Genomic DNA, 14238 nt, shown 5'->3' with positions numbered 1-14238 from the left:
TTCCCTGCGTCTCCCGGGCCTCCCTCCAGCACTTGCGGAGGGAGGGGGAATGGTGAGCCCGGGGAAGAGGCGGGGATTCGGGGAGGGAGCCAATAGGGGGAGGAGGGGGCGGAGTCGGGGCGCGGGGGGGGGGGGGTGCGAGCACTTCCGGGCTCTAGGCTCCGGGGCATTTCCTTGTTTGTCCAGTGTCCCGACCGCGGACGCGGGACAAACAAGGAAATATCGGGACAGTCCCGATAAAATCGGGACGTCTGGTCACCCTAGGGTAGGCAGAGGAGAATTAGTGGGTTTGTGGGGACATGGGGCAGAGCAAGTGGTGGGGCCCCTTCCCACCCCTTCTACCTGCAGGCTCCCATCTTCCTCCCTGGGCACTCCAGCCAGGGAGTGGGGTCAGGGCATGGAGACTTGCCGGAACTCCTGCAAGACCATGTGCCCTGACCCTGCTCCCCAGCAGGAGCGCTGGGTAGGTCGGGGTGCAGGGGCACCCATTTTTCTGGGGGTCCCCAATTGGCAAAGGCCCCGTTGGGTCAGTGGTTAATCTGCCACTGTGGGTAGGCCAAATCTGAGTGGCACTGCAACCCCATGAGCCAGGTCACAACTCCACTTTCACAAATCTGATCCAGTCGCGGGGCAGGGGCCAAACCGTAATGACATTACAATCCTGGAGCTTGCAACGACTGAAGCAGAGAGACCAGCTCAGCTCAGCCAGCCCCTTGGCACGGGAACTGCAGGAACCACCACTGTGGGGTGAGTGCCAAGTAAGGTCCAACCCTCCTGGGATATAGGACCTGACCGAAACCACCCTAGGACCTCCATGCACCCACTATTTACTGGGTCATGACAGGCCGTAAACATTTAAAAATGGGTCCTCAGTCCAAAAAAGGTTAACCACTGGATTAGACCATTGGCTTGATCTGCCATAGTATTTGCTATGTTAGGGGGAGCAAGTTAGCATATCCCTTTTTCTTTTTCCCATTAAGGTCACATGAGGGAACACTAATATTAGTCTTGGTTTTTTCTAGGAAGACCATGTAAACCACTAGAACTAGAAAATGGCAGAGTGCATTTAACCAGTTTCCGGTTTGGTGCAACAGCAAACTTCTCCTGTAGTGAAGGGTGAGTGTCAAGTTGCTTCTTTTGACTAATTAACAGAACCTAGACTGGTGTGAAACTGCTGGTGAAGTCTGGCAAAATGAGACTAGAAAGCCTGCGTAACTTCACTTAACATAAGTGAGTGGTGTACTGTAAATCTGTAGCTATGGGCTGGGCCCTTGTTAAGAATTACACCTGCGATTTTCACAGGTGTTGAAGGACGCTAGCCACCCATTTATGGCTGTTCTTTGGTGGGAGATGGGCACCTAACTCACTCGGGTGCTTTTGGAAATCCCAGCCTAAACCTTCAACAGGTCATCCCAACTGCTGCTGGATCATGAGTCCTAAGGGAAAGCCCCACCTGAAGGGTAATGTGGCACTCACTGATCGGTGCCATCTCTGCCATGTTACAGGGACTGTTATTGGTCAGTCTTAGCATCTTGAATAGATGCTGGGATTGTAGGGCAGAATATTGCCCATAAAAGACAGCACCAGATAGAAGCAGACCTCTTCCTACGCTACAACAGCAAATATTTCTGTCCCTTCATGATAGATGTTGATATCAGGGCAGTGTCCAGTTCAGTTGTTGCTTTTGTCCATGTGGGTTATGTGACAAGCCTTGGGGGAATCCTAAATGGGTTTTGGCTTCATTCCACTGAGCAGGTGCTTTCTGGGGGTTGGGATAACTGAATAGATCGCATTGCATGGGGACCGAAAAACGCAACCAACAAATGCAGGTGTGTGTGGTGTGTGTTGTGGTGGGTTTTTTTTTTTTTTTTTTTTTTCCTCTTCAGTACATCCCAACCCCTGCTGCCAGGTCAAGCCCTCTAAAGTTAAGCCCTCTGTGAAGAGCAGTCAGATGTCTCTGGGTGGCAGCTGACCCTCAGTTTGAGTGAGAAGAGATGGTGGGGGAGGTAACTCCCTGATGGTTGCCAAACCCCATGCAGCCATCTAAATGCCTTTTTCTGTGGATTGGTTGTCAGCCTGCCTTCTGGGTGAAGTAGGTTGATCCACAGTTGAAGGATTTGTGGAGGTAGGGTTTCTTTGCAGTGGCCTACATGGACTGAAGGCCTTGGATTTGTGCAGGCCCAGGAGTTCCCTGGGTTTAGTGTGAGGTTGGGTCTTGGACAGTTAAGATGCCCAGGTTTTGAATATGGAAGGGAGATGGGGTCAGGTGGATGACAGCTCAGGGCAGCTGACTTCTCTCCGTCGCATCTGTCAGGATGGGTTGTCTTTAGGTCTGATTTTTATTTTACAAAACATTGCTGGGGAGGAAAGGTAAGGGGAGCTGCTTAAGCTGAGTCATTGACAACTGGGGTAACACAACTGGGCGTTCAGAGAAGCGATGTCTAGTACTGCTGCAGATAAAAGCACAGTAATTCTAAGGTGTAGAATGGCGGCAGCTCGCATTTCAAACACTCTCCTACATCCTAGAAACATCAGATGAGGCACAGCCCCCTACCCAGGAAGTCAAAACCCTTTTTCCACGTGAAAGCACCGTGAGCAGACCAGTCGTATCTATAATAACATGGTTTCCTGGGCATTTATTAAGTTCTATAGCAGGGATGATTAGAGCCCTCTTCCATCCTTTAGAGATATTTGCTCTCATTACTACTTGTATCACCAGTTTAGAAGAAGGATCACTTGTTCCCCTTTGCAGAGAATTAACAAGCATTCCCAAGCATCTGACTAGTGTAGACGAGAAGTGAGGGCATTCTCTTGTTAACAGTTGTACAAGCTTATACTCACCAGTTAATAGCTCTAGATTGCCTTTAATTACTTAGTGTTCCTTGGTCCTATAGTGTTAGACATATCCTGTTTTATAGTGGAGATGACCCTGATCAATCACTTGTCTTCACCTACTGGCATAAAGAAATCATGTTCCATCTTTCTGAACTGTAACCTAGTTACTTGCTTACTCAAGTAATAAACTTGAATCTTTTTTCTTTAGTTACAAATTAATTGGCCGGACTTCTGCCCAATGTGTGCTTGTGAAAAATGGAGTTGATTGGGATCAAGAGGCTCCATTTTGCAAAGGTAAACTAATTGTTTTAAGAACCATTCATGACTGGAGATGATTCGGCATAGCTGGTGCTACAGAGAAGTCTCTGTTCTTACGTCTTTTAATCCAAATAAGAGTAAAACTTGAGGATGTATGTTTGGTTGGGGAGAGAATGAAATCAGCCTGTGGTTCCCCGTGGTGTTTGGATGACTCCTATAGAATCAATGCTTAAAAACAGTCCCTTTTAGATTGTTTAATATTCATAATCCAACAGGCCTCATGGCACCTCTTCACTATTGTATCTGTGTAATCCTGCTGTTCACTAAGTAAAAGTCATGATGACTTCAAGAAGTTTTGACCCTTCCCAAACCTGATTATCCACTTAAAGTCTGAGGCTCTTTGGGAGTGAATCACAATTAATTTGCCTCTACTTTAATTTGATCTCTTGGATGCTTTCTGGGCTTGGTCTGTCAATCATGCTGCTGATGGTCCAATCTGGAATCAGCTGCTGCTACAAGAAATGTCCTGGCTTAGTTTTCTGCTGGTGGAACAACACTACCTCTAGAGATGCTGGGCAAGAAGTTCTGGCTCCCTGAGGCAAATGTTGGGAAGGGGCACGCTCTGTTAAGGTCCTCTTCCAGAGTTGGTGTTTTATGGAGCATCCCCCTTGAGCAATGGATGTACTGGGTAGGACCAAGCCTAAAAAGCAGAAAAACCTTCAGAATCTGAAAGGAGTCTTGCTTCAAATGTTAAAATGCAATGTTAAGTCCCCTTCCAAATGGCTACATAGCTTTCTGGGGGGATCTGAGACAACTTTCTTAGTGAAAACTCTCTTCAGTTCACCTGTAATTTGAACTTTAATTTTCATGTTAACATTCTTTGCTTCAGCAATACCTTGTCTTCCACCTCCTGATATCACCCATGGATCCCATAATGCTCTGAGTGGAGAAGAGTTTTTCTTTGGCTTAAAAGTAACTTACAAATGTGACCAGGGCTTCTCTCTTATTGGAGAGGCCTCCATTCATTGTACAATGAAAGATAATGTCAAGGGAGAATGGAGTGGGCCTGCCCCTGAATGCAAAGGTTAGTAGCATCTGTTTTTATCCCTTTCTTATTCTACTATCTCCTTCCATGAAAAACTATATTTTGAGAAGTCTGTATTTATTTCCCATAAATACATATCTTGAAAACTAGTTACTGTTGGAAACCCAATCTCTAAAGAAGGAATGTCACTTACTTATTTCTGGAAACCATTTTGCCTCTTGTACATCATGTTAGTTTGTCTCTCTTCAGTGTTCCGAGACTGACGTGAGAATTAACTGCAAACAGTTGACTTTAGGAAGAGAGAAACTCTTCAACTAGGGTTTTGTTTTTATGCCAGTATCCTACTATTCGAGTGCTAAAGCAGGTGGAGAGAGCCTTACAAGCAGGATTGTTTGGAAACCATATTTTTCAAAAGTCTCTGGGAGGGCTCCTTGGCAGTGAAGGCTCAGGCTTCTGTGAGTTCATATCCCAGCCATAAATTTCCTAGGAGGGGGAAATAAAGGTCATAGTACAATCCTCATTTGGGCGACGGCAGTGCTCACGCACACTATAGCTTTTAGCTAACAATGCATTTATGTACTTGGTATTCAAGCAGCTGCAACAACTTGGTTTTATTCTTGCTGAGTTACCCAGCCTAACAGCTGGGATGGGGGCTTTTTCAGAAGCATTGGGCAGGTTGATCACCTCGCTACTTTAATATTAACTCCCCCAAAAGCAGGGAAGTTCAGTTCCAGAATGTCGTTGTATGTAGATCTCTTCTAGCTTGACCCAAATTCCTGATGGCATCATACAATGATCATGTTTAACTCGTGCAGTTTACTGGAGGGTGGGGAAGGGTCCTGATAGTAATACAGTTGGGTGCTGTGGTGTATGTGGACTAACATCTTTTTTTAAAGGGAAAGTTCCAAAGTTGTATGACTTTATTTTAAAATACTTGACTACAGCAGGCATCAAAATGTATCAGGGCTTTTTTTCTCTCTCTCTCTCTCTCTCTCCCACACACACTCTGCTTCCTGTGCAAAACATTCTTATGCTGGTACTTTTAATTTTCAGTGGTCAAGTGTCCAGAGCCAGAAGTCAAAAATGGAAAAAAACACTCTGGGTTTGGACCTGACTATTCATATGGAAACATTGTAATATTTGAATGTGATTCTGGCTACACTCTGAAGGGTAGCAGTTCAGTTAAATGTGAAGCTAATAATTCATGGGTTCCATCTTTGCCAACTTGTCTACGTAAGTATAAGCAGTTGTGTGGAATCTTTTATATGATGTTTAGGAAGCTTATTGCTTTTGAGTAGCCATTTTACAGTGATATAAAGTTTGAGTGTCTGTGTCCCTCTTTCGTCGTAGGCATACTACATACTTCTCCTTCAGGAGGAATAAAAGATACTTCTGGTGAGTTGAAAGAACTTTTTTGGGGGGGGGCTATTTAAAGCTTCCAGATTTTTAGCATGTAGATTCTAAAAGACTGAAAATGGAAGTGTGAAATTCAGAAAGTAAATTTCATCTCTGTGTTCTGGAATTTTGTCATTCACAATTGCTACTGTAAGCAGTGTTCTCCCTCGGGTTTTAGGGCACTACATATTTTTTTTTCTACCCTTCCTTGCATGCTGTTCTCAAATGCACTTGAAACAGCTTACTAGCTGTCCTGAGCTGTGAGCATGTGTAACTTTCCTCATGAGGGCCCATAGGGTGAAGCATTCAGGAGAGGTTTAGCAGCTGCCACCTGAGGATAGTGATGCATTCAAACAAGGACTTGGCTTCAGATTTGTAACAGCTTCTGAATTTCTTCAACGCACTTCTGATTTCCCCTCCTTTCTAGTGATTGCACGTTCAGTGTGTGAGGGCTTTGTCTGAAGCCAGAGAGTTTGCAATAGTGGTACCCACTGGAGCAGTGCATGTGCCCTGAGCTGCCTCATTACCCTACCGATCTTCCCTCACTCCTGTCAGCTATTTCTCACTGTCTATGGTGAGTAGTCGGTCTCCAGTGAGCCCTGCACACGGGATTTTTCCTCTAATGAACTTGTAGCACTCATTGACCCATTGGGATTATTTTCTTAAATATTTTTCACAGTTAACTTGCAAAATTAACTCTTTATTTTTATTTTGTGGGGGTGGGGGAGAAAAAGGCCATTGCTAGTTAAATGCAATGTGTACATGAACATTGCACTGCAGTCACCAACATGAGGATTCTACTATGTGTTTATAGACTTGGTATCCAAGCAACTCCACCACCTTGGGCTTATTCTTGATGGGTTTCCCATAATCAGTGGGATTGTGAGGCTTTCAGAGGCATGGTTTGATGGGTTGATAACTTCGCTACTTAATATAAAGCTCCCAAAAGCAGGAATATGAACATAAGCTAAATTTAATGGCTTTAAGAACAGTCCATGACTGGAGATGCTGCAGTGTGACTGGTGTTAAATGTTGTTTGAGAGATTGTCTACACAGATTGCACTTGTGGAGTGCATGTGCCCATGTGTGCAAGACAGGCTCTTTTGAATAGCCGTGTCCACGGGGGCAGTGTCTGTTCCCTGGATGCCCTCGCACCATGTAGGTGAAGGTATAAAGGTCAGAGCACTTCAGCTGTTGCCTATTGGGTGAAGACTCATGTCTCTGTCCCTTCTGACTGGAATATCTACAGGCAGCACAGTACCCTCCTTTCACCATATATTTCCCAATTCAGACAGGTTGCCCAAGGACACCTGCTTGCTTTCTCTTCAGAGGGTTTTTAACAGGTATAATTGCTACTGTTATACGTACCTCACAGTTCTTCCTATGCAGGTCTACCTTATTTTTAAGTTTAAAAAGCATTAGACTCTCTCTGTATCCTGGGCTGACAAAAAGTGAGTAGAGTTTTGCTAGAGACACACCTCAACTGCTAGCAGAGCACCTCCCCCTCCCTGATTGAACGAACCTCGTTATCTCCACACTGATTTATACCTGCCTCTGGAGATTTCCATTACTTGCATCTGAAGAAGTGAGGTTCTTACCCACGAAAGCTTATGCTCCCAATACTTCTGTTAGTCTCAAAGGTGCCACAGGACCCTCTGTTGCTTTTTACAGATTCAGACTAACACGGCTACCCCTCTGATACTTGCTAGAGACAGAATCTTTGGTTCTTTTTTGGTTACATTTTACTGAGTCTAGACACACACAGACTAATTCCAGTTTTATTTCTTTCTAGCAAGATCATGCCCTCACCCTGGAAAACCAGAAAATGGCAGACTTGTTGTTCTAACAGATCTCATGTTTGGTGCAACAATAAACTTCATCTGTGAAGAGGGGTGAGTAATGGGCAGCTTGTGCTGATAGATGTATAGGTTTTTAATTCCCAAAGGGACCATTATGATTATCTAGTCTGACCTCCTGTATAACACAGCCCAGAACATTTCACCCACTGATGCCTGCATCAAGCCCATATTTGTATTTGAGCTAGAACATATATTTTTAGAAAATTCCAACCTTGATTTGGAGATTTCACCACATCCCTAGGTAGGTTGCTCAAATAGTTAGTTAATTACCTCCACTGTTAAATTCAGGCTACACACAAAGCACAAATCTCATTTCAGCTTCCAGCTGTTGGATCTTTCTATGCCTTTTTCTGCTAAATTAAAGAGGCCTCTTTGAAATCTTCTAGCCCTACAGGGTACTTACAGACTGTCCGTGATCAAGTCACCTCTTAACCTTCTCTTCAAAAAGATAAATAGGTTGAGCTTCCTTGAGATTTTCCCAGTCTCAAATCATCATTCTTGTAGCCTTTCTGCACTCTTCCCAATTTAATATCTTTGTTTGAAGTGTGAACAGCCAAATTGGAGTTAGTATTTGTGGTGGTCTCATGGCTACTGTATATAAAGGTAATACCACCTCTAACTCATACGTGGATACACCAGCAGGGGACAGTTCAGTATCGCATTAGCCCTCTTAGCCACAGCATCTCACTAGGAGCTTGTATTCACTTGTTCATCCACCATGACCCCGAAGTCCTTTTTCAGAACCACTGTTTTCCAGGATAGTCTTCCCATTCTGTGACCGGCATTCTTTTTTCCTAGACCTAGACCTTTGTATTTAGCTGTATTAAAATCCATGGTGCTCAGTTGAGCCCAGTTGACCAAGCAATCCAGATAACGCTATAGAACTAACCTGGCCTTATCGTAATTTACCATTGCATCAATCTGTCATCTGCAGACTTCAATAGCAATGGTTTAATACTTTCTTCCAGATAATTGATACAAATATTGAATAGCACTGGGCCAAGAACAGATTCCTGGAGAATCCCAGTAGAAATGACCACTTCAAGGATCCTCCCATTTATAATGACTTTTTTGAGATCTATCCGTTAAACCAGTTTTAATCTAGGTAATCAGTGCAACATTGGGTTTTTTATAGTGCTATTTTTTTTAGTTAGAACAGCATGCAGTATTAAATCAACCAAACTTCTAATCTAATGGGGGGAAAAATATCAAGTTTGTTTCATAACCTTTATTTTCCATGAAACCATGGAAGTTGCCATCCTTTACTGATCGCACCCCATATCAGCCATTCCATGACTGCCTGGGATCAGTGTCAGGCTAACCAGCGAGGGACTCTGGGATGGGGCATACAAACCCCAGGGAAAGGCTAATGAGCTGATGTAGGCTCAGTCAGCCCCACCCTGCTACACCTGCTGTAGGTGTCAGGTTTGGAGGGAGGAGTTAAAAGTAGAGCACACAGCTCAGCTGGGGGCAGACTGGGAAGGAGAGCAGACCTCCAGCTCCCACTCTGAGAGCGTCCTGGATAAGGCCAGGAATGGCTTGATAGACAGCTGCCTGCCAGGGCGTCCCTGAAGGAATGTGGGCATGACACAGGACTGTTTGATTTGTCACCAGTGACCTACTTGCTGGAGCTGAGTAAGTCTGCTGCAGATGGTGGCTTAACTAGGGACCTAGCAATAGTTTGTCCTGGGCCTAGAAGCCACCAAATCAGATTCCCATGATCCTACCTCCTCTTGCAAAGGCTATGATGAATCATGGGGGACGTAGCCTCACCAAGGAAACAAGCCTATCTAGGAGAATGAGGCATCCAAGCTACAGTTCCAATGTGGCACCATGATAGCATTTTGGGATTAAAATATTTCAATTTGGGGGCATTCTATTTTTCCATGAAACATGGAAAATTCCTGCAGAGAGCAGATGCTTTTTAAAAAAACAAAACATTTAATTGAAAATCCAATTTACTATCGAAAAATAGTTTTGATGACAATTTGTTGACCAACACTACTAATGATGTAAGAGAATCAAAACCTTATTGGATGTCTTGCCTAGTCCAGCATCAATCTGAGTTTGTATTGTATAAATTCCCTTCCCCCACTGTTTTATTCAGGTACAGACTAATTGGACATGCACAAAGAAAATGTGTGCTTGAAGGATCACATGTTAAATGGGACAAAGATATTCCATACTGTCAATGTGAGTAGAGACTCTTAATAGCTTTATGGGGAAAGTGTAATCAGCGTTAGACAATGAAAAGCGTACTTTGTCCTGCTGGATGGATTCTGAAATACAACTCATTTATCATTTCACTGCATACTAAATTCTTGAACGCTTCAGTTTTGTTTTCCTCTTGCACCAGGCTGTAGAAAACCATTAGCTTTCAAATTCTTCTGTGGGGTAGAACACAAAAGACTCAGATTCTTGGTTAACAGAGCTTGGACCACATCCCAAGCTGGTGTAAACTGAATCAGACCCTTGCTCTTCAGATATAGTATTAGATGCTTATAGCACAATCTCTAAGCACTTTACAGATATTTTTATATTTAGGGATAACTTTGCCTGTCACTCATACGCAGCTATCCCTAGGATGGAAAGCGACAGGTGCGTTTCACAGTAAAGAGCAGTAACTGTTTAGGACAGGGAGTGAAGCATTCTGGACCCCACTGAAACTGCAGGCAGAGTTTAAGGAGGTGGATTAATTAGCAAAATAGTTCACACTCCTCCCTTTCGAGGAAGTGCCATAGAATCCTTAATACACTTGAATGGGCAAGACCTCAATTTGATTTCTCCTCCCTCCTTCAGCTTTCATGACCCTTCAGTCTGTGCATCTACTCCCACACGCCCTGGCGGCATAACTACATTAGGAAACGTTCCCCATTTTCTAGTCTTAAAAATCTTGTCTCCCATAGGGCCAAATCTACAGCTGGTAAACTGGCATAACTCCAGTGTAGTCAATAGGCTTGGTCCTCTGCTGGTGAATCAGTGCTCCTCCCTTGATGTCAATGGCGCTGCACTGATTTTAAACAATCTAAGGTTTTGGTCCATTGCGTTTCAGCCTCTTCTTCTCTTATAAGACTTTGGATATGACATAAGTTAAATTCTCTCTTGCTTCCCTTCCCTTTACTTTCCTTTTTTTTTTTTCTTCTCCAGTGATAGCTTGCCTGCCTCCTCCAGAAATAGAGCACGGGACACATACTGGGACAACGATGGAGGAATTCAACTATGGGACATCTGTCACTTACCAGTGTAACACTGTAGAGAGGGGACAGGTTCCTTTCTCGCTTATTGGAGAGCCCTCCATTAACTGTACATCCACAGATAATGTAAATGGAGACTGGAGCGGGCCTGCCCCTGAATGCAAAGGTGATGGAATCCAATTACTGTAAAACAAGGTGGCAGTGTGCACGTACACATTAGCAACGTAAATCGTAACATTGCCGCTGCTAAACAGATTAGGAGTCCTGGGGGCACTCTTATTCCCACCCCTCAGCACATGTTAGTCACACCCATAGGAGAATAGAGCCCAGTTTGAGATTTTCAGAGACACGAAGGGGTGCAAGGAACTGCACTTATTGTATCCAGATGGCCCCAGTTCCCATGCACCCTGCCAAGAACTGCTGCCTGTCCACACTCTGTTCCAACGCCTCCCTCCGGCAAGGAGCCAGGAAGCTAGAAGAGGCAGTTACTCTCAGGCTACATCTACACTACAGGGGGGAGTCGATTTAAGATACGCAAATTCAGCTACGTGAATAGCGTAGCTGAATTCGACATATCGCAGCCGACTTACCCCGCTGTGAGGACCGCGGCAAAATCGACCTCCGTGGCTTCCTGTCGACGGCGCTTACTCCCACCTCCGCTGGTGGAGTAAGAGCGTCGATTAGGGGATCGATTGTCGCGTCCCAACGGGACGCAATAAATCGATCCCCGAGAGGTCTATTTCTACCCGCCGATTCAGGCGGGTAGTGTAGACCCAGCCTCAGTATGAGAGGAGGAAGTGACATGGAATCCTGGAAAAGCTCCATGTGGGGAGACAGGCTGGCAACACGAGACTGACTACTCACACGGAGGAGAGCCAGACAAGATCTTCTGCTTCTCAAAGGGAGAAGCTGTGCCAAGACAGGAGATGGAGCAGGGCTTGGAGCCGGGTGGGGGAGGAGAGAAGGATAGAGAAGTGGAGTTTATTCAGCTTCTGTCCTCACTTAGAGTCCTCAGAAGAAGAATACTGGAGATGATTGAAATTGACATAAGAACTTTGTTTGAAAAAGTCTTAATTTTTTTAAAAAGCATTTTGTGGAAAACTGTCCACATTACTGAATGTTTTATTTTTCATGTCATTGTTTTTAATGTTCTTCCCCTCACCCCCAACAACTGTCATAAAATGTTGTTGAAATGGCCATGGAACCTACTGAAAACCCCATTTTATGGGTGGTGATTGTTTTTGTTTTGTTTTGTTTTGTTTTTTAATCATATCTTTTGATAAGATGTATGTGGGAAACACATCTTTTTGCTCACTCTAGGAAACTATTCCTGTTAAGGTTTCTGCAGGTAAACCTGGAGCATAGCTGCGTATCTTCACAGGAGACCAGATCTGAGTGTCTGTGTCGGCTATAAGCACAGCTGGAACTCTAGAGAAATGATTTTATAATATCCACAAATGATAAGCAAGAGGACAGGGCAGTTCCAACAGCTCCTGCTGCCCAATGAAACGTCTCTTGTCAAAGACTGTAATTGTGTGTGCATGCTCTCTCCACAACCCCATATCCCCACAATTGCCTGTGACAACTGCCATTGCAGGTGGTCACTAATTCAGCAGGTGTAGTTTGATACTTAAGAAAAAGCTAGATGAAGACTAAATCTTGCCTAGTAGGTTCTATCAAAACCGATGCCCCAAGGAATTTGAGAACATGGCATCAGACCCACTGATACTCTCCTGCTTTTCCTTAACATGATGTTTCAAATAGGTGACTTCTGGGGTGGATTTAGGGGGTGGGGGGAGGGAGATAGGGACAGGAGCATTCAGACATGTCATGATCTCTGCAGGGCCTTGTGTATTTGCTTTCAAATTGGTTCATATCCCCCTGGTAAATAGATCTGATTCCACAGAAGTATCTTCACTTTGGTTCCCAATTTTGGATTTACCAGTAAACCTCCCAAGCTGACAGTGGTTTTTCTTTCACAGTCGTTCGCTGTGAACAGCCAAGAGTTGACCATGGAAAACAGATGACTGGGTATAGTCCGGTATACACCTACGGAGCCTCTGTTCTGTTTGAGTGTGACCACCGCTACACCCTCAAAGGCAGTAACGTACTTCATTGCAATGAAAATAGTAGATGGGATCCTCAGTTACCAGTTTGTGAACGAAGTGTCATATGGTGACGACCACCTCCTTCAAACTGACCCTGCAGCCCTTGGTTGCCCAAGATTCAGGGACAGCCAGTTTGATGTCTCCTTTGCTCTAAGAGAGGAAATAGTGACTGCTGTAAGCTTGCATGCCACTGTGCTGACACAGCTCCATGATACTTCGGTTAAATGACTCGTATGCTGAAAACAGGGATTTGAGTTTTATTCTATTGCAGGCAGTGTTGCCGAGTGGATAGAGCACTGAAGTGGGACTCAGGAGACCTGGGTCCTATCCCTGCTGAGTGACCTTGCGCAAGTCACTTCCTCACTCTGTGGCCCAGTTTCCCCTGTAAAACGGGAATGATGATACTGAGGTTCTTTGTAAAGTGCTTTGAGATCTACTGAAGAAGAGCTATGTATTGCTGTTTATGTATTGTATAAGTTCTTAAACTGCACTCATCACCAGAATATCTGAGTGCCTTCCAGTATTGCATTAAATAATGTAACTATGCACCTGGCGTGTGTTTGGTTTTTTTTTTTTTTCCTCTCATCGTCTCGGGAGAGAAGCATGTGCAGTGGAGTTTCTTGTTTCGTGATAGGGTGATAGGGTTTTAGATTTGGGGGTGGGGGGTTATAAATAGACATGTCTTTTATGTCACATTCTTGTAGAGGAGAATTATTTCCCAGTAAGATTTCCTGGTTACGTATGTCCTTAAACTTCTCTTTTTATTCTTAGGTAGCTGTGATGACCCATCTTACATTCGTAATACTTTTCGAGATCATTCTAACAGCAACTTGTTTCCGGCTGGGACTGTAGTGAAATATAACTGTGTGGGAGGTTATGAGTTAATCCCTGGAATATCCTCTGTGAGTGTTACCAGTCAAAAAGATTTTACATGGTCTGAACATCAAGAATTTTGTCGAAGTAAGCATATTAATCTTTGGTTTAGCTTTCTTTATGTTAATTTTGTAGCTCAATTAAAACAAAGTTTGGAAGCTGTACTCTATAGTCAATCTGTGGTTCAAAGTGAGAGTGTCTTCTCATTTCAGAGTAGCAGCCGTGTTAGTCTGTATCCGCAAAAAGAAGAACAGGAGTACTTGTGGCACCTTAGAGACTAACAAATTTATTAGAGCATAAGCTTTCGTGGACTACAGCCCACTTCTTCGGATGCATCCGAAGAAGTGGACTGTAGTCCACAAAAGCTTATGCTCTAATAAATTTGTTAGTCTCTAAGGTGCCACAAGTACTCCTGTTCTTCTTTTTGCGGATACAGACTAACACGGCTGCTACTCTGAAATGAAGATAGTGTTCTAGACTTTTCCTTTCAGTGGAACGGAGTGGCCAGATCACAGCAATGGCCATGTGATCTAAGAGGATGTGGGCTGGTATTTATCAAACTGTGACCAGACTTATTTTTTCCTTAACAGGCTATTTTATTTATTTCTAAGTTAGAGAGGGAGCTGGCAGTGATTCATATTTAGGTTGCCTAACATGTGCCAACTTGTATA

At 44.1% G+C, this 14238-nt stretch overlaps 1 protein-coding gene across 2 annotated transcripts; it reads left to right on the top strand.

The window, feature by feature from the left end:
* Positions 1-168: 168 nt before the first annotated feature.
* Positions 169-13240, top strand: LOC128836532 (complement receptor type 2-like). Of its 2 annotated transcripts, none has more exons than XM_054026891.1 (10): positions 169-747; positions 1023-1116; positions 3044-3129; positions 3983-4177; positions 5192-5371; positions 5489-5533; positions 7326-7425; positions 9506-9585; positions 10540-10752; positions 12569-13240. In XM_054026891.1, exons 1-10 carry the CDS (start codon positions 648-650, stop codon positions 12763-12765), a joined length of 1290 nt encoding a protein of 429 aa, XP_053882866.1. In that variant the 5' UTR covers positions 169-647; the 3' UTR covers positions 12766-13240. The 2 variants fall into 2 exon arrangements, with proteins under 2 accessions (XP_053882866.1, XP_053882865.1); XM_054026890.1 differs by having other exon boundaries at positions 9500-9585.
* Positions 13241-14238: the final 998 nt, after the last annotated feature.

This window comes from Malaclemys terrapin, chromosome 4, assembly GCF_027887155.1.
Source record: "Malaclemys terrapin pileata isolate rMalTer1 chromosome 4, rMalTer1.hap1, whole genome shotgun sequence".
NCBI lineage: Eukaryota > Metazoa > Chordata > Testudines > Emydidae > Malaclemys > Malaclemys terrapin.
Note: the sequence above shows the minus strand (reverse complement) of the source record. Positions and strands in the feature narration are given on the sequence as shown.